This window comes from Adiantum capillus-veneris, chromosome 7, assembly GCF_014529385.1.
Source record: "Adiantum capillus-veneris isolate H3 chromosome 7, ASM1452938v2, whole genome shotgun sequence".
In the NCBI taxonomy this organism is placed as follows: Eukaryota; Viridiplantae; Streptophyta; class Polypodiopsida; order Polypodiales; family Pteridaceae; genus Adiantum; species Adiantum capillus-veneris.
The window spans coordinates 143,394,518-143,403,605 of record NC_140937.1 but is presented as its reverse complement, the minus strand read 5'-3'; the positions used below and the strand labels follow the sequence as shown (position 1 = coordinate 143,403,605).

At 41.5% G+C, this 9,088-nt stretch overlaps 1 protein-coding gene across 1 annotated transcript; it reads left to right on the top strand.

Moving 5' to 3' along the window:
* Positions 1 to 4,474: 4,474 nt before the first annotated feature.
* Positions 4,475 to 8,809, top strand: LOC147454731 (uncharacterized). The gene is made up of 10 exons (XM_086516583.1): positions 4,475 to 5,110; positions 5,187 to 6,211; positions 6,425 to 6,433; positions 6,550 to 6,684; positions 6,758 to 6,805; positions 6,879 to 7,028; positions 7,446 to 7,482; positions 7,966 to 8,030; positions 8,468 to 8,516; positions 8,592 to 8,809. The coding sequence occupies exons 2-10, from the start codon at positions 5,627 to 5,629 to the stop codon at positions 8,690 to 8,692; spliced, it is 1,179 nt and encodes a 392-aa protein (XP_086372709.1). The 5' UTR covers positions 4,475 to 5,110; positions 5,187 to 5,626; the 3' UTR covers positions 8,693 to 8,809.
* Positions 8,810 to 9,088: the final 279 nt, after the last annotated feature.

Here is a 9,088-nt window from a genome sequence, read left to right as displayed (position 1 = left end):
TGGTGATTCTTCTACAGCTAAAGAAGAGTCTGCAAACTTTGTGCAGGATTCTTATGCTTTTGTAGTATGTTCAAATTTTTCTGCTTACAGTATTGACAAGACACAAATGATTTGGTACTTTGATAGTGGTGCATCCAGGCATATTACTTCAAGGAAGGATTTGTTTTGTTCATTGGATGCAGCTCCAGCAGGAAAGAAGGTGACATGTGCAAATAATGCTTCTTATCCAATCAAAGGCGTTGGTAAGATTTTGATTACCATTTCAGATGGTTCAGATTTATGCTTGCCAGATGTCTTATATGTTCCAGGGATCAAGAAGAATTTGTTGTCTGTATCCTCTCTTGCAAAAAATGGTCTTCGGGTCATTTTTGAGGATGACAGATGTGTTGTACGAGATCGAGAGAATGGTTATTCTCTTATCACTACAGGTACGCTGGAAAATGGACTATTTGTGCTAGATCGTTATGAAAAGCAGATTCAGGTATGTATTGCAGAAACAAAGACTCAGGCCATGCAGGATGCTGAGTTGTGGCATGCTAGATTTGGGCATGTTAGTTATGGCAGTTTGATGACTTTACAACGTCATAATATGGTGCATGATTTGTCCTTATTGGAGATGCCACCAAGACATGTATGTGAAGGTTGCGTTCTTGGAAAGATGCACAGATTTGCATTTTCGCAGGATGGTTCAGTTAGAGCGACACGAAAGTTGCAGCTTGTACACAGTGATGTATGTGGTCCTATGAGGACGCCATCTATAGGAAACAGCCTTTATTTTGTGACCTTCATTGATGACTTTTCCAGGTTTTGTTGGGTGTATCCACTCAAAGCAAAGTCAGATGTGTTTGCAGTTTTTCAACATTATGTCGCCATGGTTGAAAATGAAACAGGTTGCAAAGTACAGACTCTTCGTACCGATCGAGGAGGTGAATACATGTCAGGTGCATTTAAGGATTTTTTGGGAAAGAAAGGCATTAAACACCAATGCACTATGCCATACACACCACAACAGAATGGTGTTGCAGAAAGGAAGAACAGGTCTTTAATGGAGACGGCTAGATGTATGCTCAAGGCTAAGAGTTTGCCTCATAAACTATGGATGGAGGCAGTTGCTTGTGCAGCACATGTTTTGAACAGGTGTCCTACTCGTGCCTTGAAGACCATTACTGCATATGAAGCTTGGTATGACAAAAAACCTTCAGTCAGTTATCTTCGTGTTTTTGGTTGTCTTGCTTATGCTCACATCCCTCAGCAGTTACGTGGGAAGCTTGATGATAAGGCAATCAAATGTATATTTGTGGGGTACAGTAGTGGAAGTAAAGGTTATAGACTTTATAATCCTGCTACAAACAAGATTTTTGAAAGTCGTGATGTAATTTTTGCAGAAACTACTGCTCAACCTATGGTTGCTTTTGATGTACCTCATATGCAGACACATGATGTATTTGAAGGTTTGCTTCCTTCTTTTGTGGAGAATCAAGAATCACAACAGGTTGATAATCTTGATCAATCTTTTGATCAGCATGTGACACCTCATGATGTAGAGGAAATTGTGCGTGAAGAGCAAGAAGTTCTCAGGGAAGAAAGAACCTTGCCTAAATGGGTTCAGAAAACTTTGCAGGATAGCAAGTTGGATGCACCATTGCCACGAAAAACACGTGCTGGTACTACTTTTGGGAGAGAGCAAGTGGATTTGGCTTGCTTTAGTACTCTTTGTGATGCAGATGAGCCTGATTCATTTGAACAAGCTTTAGAGTGTGTTCAGTGGAAAGATGCTATGCAGCAAGAAATTGATTCTATTCATAAGAATCATACATGGGATCTAGTGGACTTGCCTACAGGTAAAAAGCCTATTGGTACAAAGTGGGTTTTTAAGGTAAAAAGGAAACAAGATGGTACTATTGACAGGTACAAAGCAAGGCTTGTGGCAAAAGGCTATGCGCAACAGAAAGGCATAGATTATGATGAAACCTTTGCTCCTACTTCTCGTGCGTCCACAGTTAGATCACTAGTTGCAATTGCTGCTCATCATGGTTGGAAAGTGCATCAGTTGGATATCAAAACTGCTTTTTTGAATGGTGATTTGCAGGAAGAAGTTTATGTAAGTCAACCAAGTGGTTTTGTTGTAAAAGGTCAAGAGCAAAAGGTATGTAGATTGCGTAAAGCTTTGTATGGTCTCAAACAGGCTCCAAGAGCATGGTATGAGAAGATACATACTTATTTGATTGGCCAGGGATTTCAGAATAGTCCAGCAGAAAGTACTTTGTATGTCAAAAAGAGAGATGGAGTTCTCATTATGCTAACACTTTATGTGGATGATATGCTTCTTACAGGCAATACTGCAGATGAAATTGAAGCGTTTAAAGATGCTTTGAGAAAAACCTTTGAGATGTCTGATCTTGGTTTGCTACATTATTACTTGGGTATTCAGTTTGTGCAATCAGAGGATGGCATATACATGTTGCAGGCAAAATATTTGCATAAAATTTTGGACAAGTTTGGTATGCAAAATTGTAAGCCAATCTCTACACCCGTAGAAACTGGATCAAAGTTGAGCATGCATGATGCTGGAGAACCTTTTGATGTACATACTTATGCAGCAGCGGTTGGTTGCTTGATATATTTGGCAGGCAACACTCGTCCAGACATTCAATTTGGGGTTTCACAAGCAAGCAGATTTATGCACAGCCCAGGTATGCATCATTGGCAGGCTGTGAAGCGCATACTTCGTTACCTTTCAGGTACCCCTAATCTTGCCATGTTCTTTCCAAGGGGGGATATGTATGGAAAGCACAGTTCTATGCAGCTTCTTGGTTACAGCGATTCAGATTGGGCTGGTGATTTTGACACACGACATTCCACAAGTGGCAATTGTTTTTTCTTGGGAAATGCATGTATATCTTGGCTAAGCAAGAAGCAACCCACAGTGGCTACATCAACTTGTGAAGCTGAGTACAGGGCAGCTTTCACGGCAACAGTTGATTGTGTATGGATACGCAGGTTATTGGCAGATCTTTGTGAGTGTCAACAGGCACCCACTACCATTTTCACTGACAGTCAGAGTGCTATTGCAGTTGCAAGGAATCCAGTATTTCATGCAAGAACAAAGCACATAGAGGTTCACTACCACTATGTCAGGGAAAGGCTACATGCAGGGGAGATCACACTAACTTACTGTCCTACACAGGATAACATTGCAGATCTATTTACGAAGGCATTATCACGAGAAAAGTTTGAAGCTTTCCGAAAAGCTTTGGGCTTACTCTCATACACATGATGATCTGCTACCTTGTACGGATTCACACTATCACTACAGGGGGGATTTGTAGACATGTAGTAGTGTTAGTGTGTATACGCGCTTCACCAGGGGCACTTTTCTCCCACTGGGTTTTTCCCCCTGGACATCTGGTGTGAAAGGACACCTTATCTCTTAGGGTTTCATATAAGCTTTGTAGCTCTGAGTTTGTATACACACAATTATTATTATTCCAATACAGAGAGAGAGACTACAGAGATCTCGTACACAAGCTCTGTGTCTTCTCCTTCTCCATCTTCTTCCTACTCTGAGTTGCTGTCTTCCTTCTGTTTCCTGTTTCATCATCTTCAACAGGCTCTTACTCCAATTTTGACAGCCCAGAGATCAAAGATGTTTCTGAAAGGTTATGCCATCCTGTGAATGGTCACCAAAAATCACCTCAATATGATAATGTGAGCCATAGAGTTGCTGGCGACGCTTCCCTGGATGTTGAAGCCCGCTCTGATACCAATTTTTTTGTGAAAATATGGTGGCAAGAATGCAGGTGAAGATGGAGAAGATGAAGAAGAAGCTCAAGAGCACACAACATAGGAAATGGTATTAAGTGTGTCAATACAAAGATAAGGCTTACCCTAAAGTGATGGACGTATATAAAAGCTAGGAAAAAAAAACCTCCTAAAGAGGGAAAAAGGTACCTTGGCGGTCCTAAGTGTGTCCACACGCATCACTACCACAATATGGTAACATCCATTCCCTTGTAGCCCTGGCAAGCAGTGCGGGTGTGGGTGATTGCTCATTATGAAGGACTTGTTTCCCCGTAGCCCCTTTAGGGATTAGGCGGGGTGGAGATGGAAGTTTGCACCCATGTTACATTTTGATCCGTGGTGCAGATTTTTATCGGCACCGATGCCGATTTCTAGACATAAATCCCCTCCAAAAGGGCTGTGCCGTTTGAGGAGGAGGACAACGTGTGACAGGTGGATCTTGAGCAAGAGTGCTCAGCTCCTTCGGTCCAACTTTCAAGGTATTGGAAACTACTTTGTCCATGTAGTGCGTTTAAAACGTTTGAATTTGGAAGTCATACAAGTTTTTTTTTTTTGCAAAACTCACAATTGTGAGTGGATAGTATTAAGAACATAAATATACACCAATCCTCGAGCTCAGACCGAGCCTTGAGGATCAAAGGATTACAAGTTATCTGCTTGGCTTGGCAGAGACACCACTCCTACTCCTCGGCTTTACTTATTACAAGATGTTATGTATTGTTATAGACCGGTCCTCTGAGGTTTGTTTGCATCCAATCATGTGGATCATCAATCTGCACACCCAAAACATGCAGCTGAATTGGTGAAGCCTTAGTGATGCGATACCAAGTTGAGGGCTCGATTTTCACGGGTTGCGTTCGCTCCTCCTTCCCCGTAGGGAGGTTGATCCCACAAAATGGCGCCTCCTGGCGTTGTGTGTATAACAAGCTCGGTTGTAAATGCACAAATACACAGATATGTATTAAAAACATCTCCATACTACCTTCCCCGCGCCAGTCTAACAAGAAATGCAGCGGCGTTCAGATTGAAAGAATTTTTGCATCATACTGACAGTTTTGACATGTCACATAGAAAAGGAAATGCTGTGTTCTCCTTGATGAACATTCTCTGTCAACTTGGAACAGTTTTCATGTGTTTTCAGGTATCAAACAACATGGCTCATAGTTTGATCACAAGATTACCTCCTATCTTGCAAAATTTGTGGAATTAGGAGTGTAGGAACTTCTGCACTGAAGGGCTGGAAGAGTGTAAGTTGGATCATACTGCAGCAATTGCAGAGTGAATGGATCAAAAATGTATGCTTATTCAGGTATCTTTTAATCCAATTGCAGCAAAATGTGGGCACATTTGAGAAGAAGGTACTAAGCATTTCTGTTTGGTAGCAGGTTTGGAGAGGGCGATGATAGATTTCGAGCGTTACTGCCTGCGTGGCACTAGCAAGTACCCCTCAAAAACTTTGATCAGAGGAATCAAAGGGCGTTCGAATGTGCCACGCTGCACTGAGCGGTCGAAATTTATCTGGATGGGTCTGGAGGAGCGTGCAGTAAAAACTATATTGTGGTTAATGGAGCCTACAAAGTTTAGCATTGTCTGAAGGTCATGAAAATGTATATATGTTGGAAGCGCAGATCGTGTAACACTTGGTTTCTCTCTGCTTGTATACAAAGTCCTGACTTGTCTTAGAATTTTTCTGCTCAGTTAAGCTTTTCTTATCGTTTCAGGGAGCTTGTGGGGGTTGTGGAGATGCAATTGTGATACCGTCAAAACAAGGCATGCAAGGCTTGTCTATTTGTAATCAAATACTGCATTGATCATAAGCATCAGTATGAAGTCAGGGGAGGTGCGGAAGAAAGTCACAAGGGCAAAACGGCAGTCAAAGAAAGTGAAACGTGCCATTGTCAGCGAGAAACAAAACTCGCCTGATGTCAGATCTTATTGCTTGGATACATCCTCTACCAATACTGAGCATCAAACTCTAGCTTCTAAGGGAGAGGCAGGAAAAAACTCTAAAAGCCCTGAAGGTTGTATGCCTTGCCATGAACCCCATAGAGCGGGCCAGCCACAATTTGCATGCATTCCTGAGGGAGACTCACAAAACAATCTCAACCCTCCTGGACACTGCATGTCTTTTAATGAAGCTCATACAGGGTGCCAGGCGCAAGTTCCAGGCAGCTTAAACAGGGAGTTTTATCCAGCTACTGCATTTCGGAAGGAGCAATCGATTGCACAGTACGTACGTTTGCAAGGAAATGTGATGGATAATGCTGCACTAGAATCTTTGTCGAGGTGTTGCACAAGTGTTCAAGGAAGACTAGGGGATTCACCTGTTGAATATTGTTCACAAGCACCCATGGAGTCAAAAGGAGATATCTGTCGCATTCTTGTACTTCCAACATTTATCTTGCACAAGGTAAAACTCTAGCTGTGTTGCAGCACCAAGCAGAGATATGTTAAGGGTCAAACTTGTGAGAAACCAAATGATGTTTTTGTTGGAACTGGCATAAATTTGAGAGTATGTTTCTTGCTCTACTCTCCTTGAACATGTTCATAAACATCCTATCTTCATGCTTGAATGCAGCTTCTACTGATGTTGCATAATCTCGCTTTTAATGCTCTTTAACAGGAGGAACAAGTAAGGATGTTTCACCTGCCTGCTTCAAAGGGGAGTCAAGTCTTTCTTCCAAAGAGAGAAGACAAGCTTTTCTTGACGAAGGATGTTCTTCATGACAAAGTTGTTACAATAGGTAGTTTAGCCTCAGTTCACAAGCGCCAAGTCGAGTAAGTCATTTCCATGTTACATACTACATACGTGTATTTATATTCTTTGCCAAGGATTGGGGTTTGTTACCTGTGAATGAGGATGTGGAGCTCTGCTTATCTGTGGTATGTTGCTAAATCCAACTGCACATTGTTTCAAAAGCTTTTTTATCTTGGAAAACTAAGCTCCATTTTGCAGTCATTAGAACAATTGTATCAGAACATCGTCTACAAGTTAATCAGCAAGGTAACAGTGTGAAATATTTTTTATAGCTATACACGATTGTGTCTACAACATATCTGTTTTGGTTGAGTGACAGCGCGAGTGTATGGAGGAAGAAGATCAAAAGATCCTTGTGACTTCCGATGTGGGGGGACAAATTTCCGTGCTGAGGGAAAGGGCCAGAAAAGTTTTAGAAGCTCAAGGACTGGCAGAACACAATGAAATAGAGGGCTTTGGCAACAAGAAGGTAAGCTTTTGATCTTTGTTTGTTTGGGGAAAATTTTCACTGCATTCCAGATGGTTATGGGCTTTTAGACTGAGTGGGCTGGCGATTTACATGGTAGAGGAAGTTCCTGGGTCTTGTACCTAGTGTATCAAGATTCTGGATTCCGGAGGTGTTTAGTTCAATTACAGAGCTTTTGAGGTTTTTAAATTTTGTGCTTTTCAGTGTCTTTCAAACTAGATTCAAAACTCCATTGCTAGTCTTGTTACTAGTAATTGCTTGCTTAGAAAGACAACAGGGTTCTAGCAAAGAGTATTAGTGGGCATCAGTGACAAATTTAAAGTAGTACTCAATCGTGACACCATGCACACAATTTTGGTATGTAAGGAACCTCCTTAGTCCGAGGCCTACCACCTTGTTGTCCTTTTGCACACTCCTCAGGATATCTACACAAACATGAAGTCTGCAAACTCAGAAGGTTGTCCTGCATAGCCTCAAAGTGAGAATCGTACGAATGCAGTGAAGCCAGATTTTATGGAGTGAAAGCGAACTAGCATAAAATCAACCATTCACAGTGTTTTTCAAAGGTCCAGAAACCAGCTCATGGAAAATCATTTTACTTTGATGTCCTGCATACATATTTTGGTCTATATAAAGCCATTTTGAGTTTCACTTCTGAGGATGTCTCCACCAAATTAAAGCCTGTAAGCGTGAAGATTGCTCACCATAGCCTCCAAGTGAGAATTTTAAGAATGCAGTCGAGCCAGATTTTTATAGAGTGGAAGTGGATTTGCATAGATCAACGATTTGCAGAGCTTCAAAATTTGCGGAAAGATATTCTTTTGATTGCACATTTGGTGTGTGGTCGATGCTGTTTTCTTAGAGCATCCAGTTTCATGCGGGGAGCTATACAAGTTGATGTTTATCTAAGTCATTTTTGCTAAGCATCATCTGGTAAGAGGTGAGTGCCATTATGAGCAGAATATGATGGAGGATCAACCCGAGCCACACCTAGAGTCACATGAGGTTAGTAAACGGTATGATATTGATATCTTTCTATTTCCACTTGCTTGAGGAATTGCTGAGGTTATGATTGGTCAGGAACGCAATCACAAGAAGTTTTGAATAAATTCTTAGAATAATTCCCATATTGTGACTTACCTCAACATAATGAGCTTCTGTGAGGGAGGCACTGCATACCTAGCTAGGTACAATTGGGGGCAGGGACCGCCGGCTCGGTGGGGGGGCCGGTGGTCCGCTGCCCCCAATCGTACCTAGCTAGGTATGCGTGCCTCTCGAGCAGAAGCTCATGATGTTATCATTGTATGAAAAACATTGGAAAAGACTCCGTTTACCTACATGAGAAAATTTTTAAATCTTTTTGTGTTAATAACACCAAGAACATTAGCATATTGTTTAGAAATGAACGTGCTATTCAAGCTAACAATGACATGTTCATGAAGTGGGAAGCTATGACAGAGCTGGGACGAGCGAGTCGTGAAACCAAAGCAGGTCTTCTCTTTATTTAGGTTTCCAGTGGAAATGTTGTATGTTGTGGGGGGAACATAAGGTTCTGTTGTGTGATAGGCATCCATGGACAGCAACAAGCGATGATACAAAAGCCGGAGACTGAGGCAGATTGTGGAAGGCCAGCTGGTTTGTTTCTTCTTTGCATAGCTTTGGGATGAATATGTTCCAAGGGGAGAAAGAGACTGTGCGTGTGTGTGTGTGTGTGTGTGTGTGTGTGTGTGTGTGAGAGAGAGAGAGAGAGAGAGAGAGAGAGAGAGAGAGTTTGAAGCTATGAGTGCACTTCAAATTGAATACTAAATAGTCTTTAATTTTTGCTTTCTAAGACAAGCCCTAGACAAGAGAGAGTGCATGATTGAAGGAGTAATAGATAAATGGAAAAAGGAGACTAAATAGATCAAGTTTGTTTGAGTGGTAGTGATAGAGAAGTTACTTGTTGACCAAATTTGGTCCAACTTGTAGTTTGTTTGTTTTTGGATGTCTAAAAGAAGCGTTAAGAGGTTATGCATACTTTCAATGTTTTTAGTGATGATTGGTTCTTACCTTGAATGTCCTTT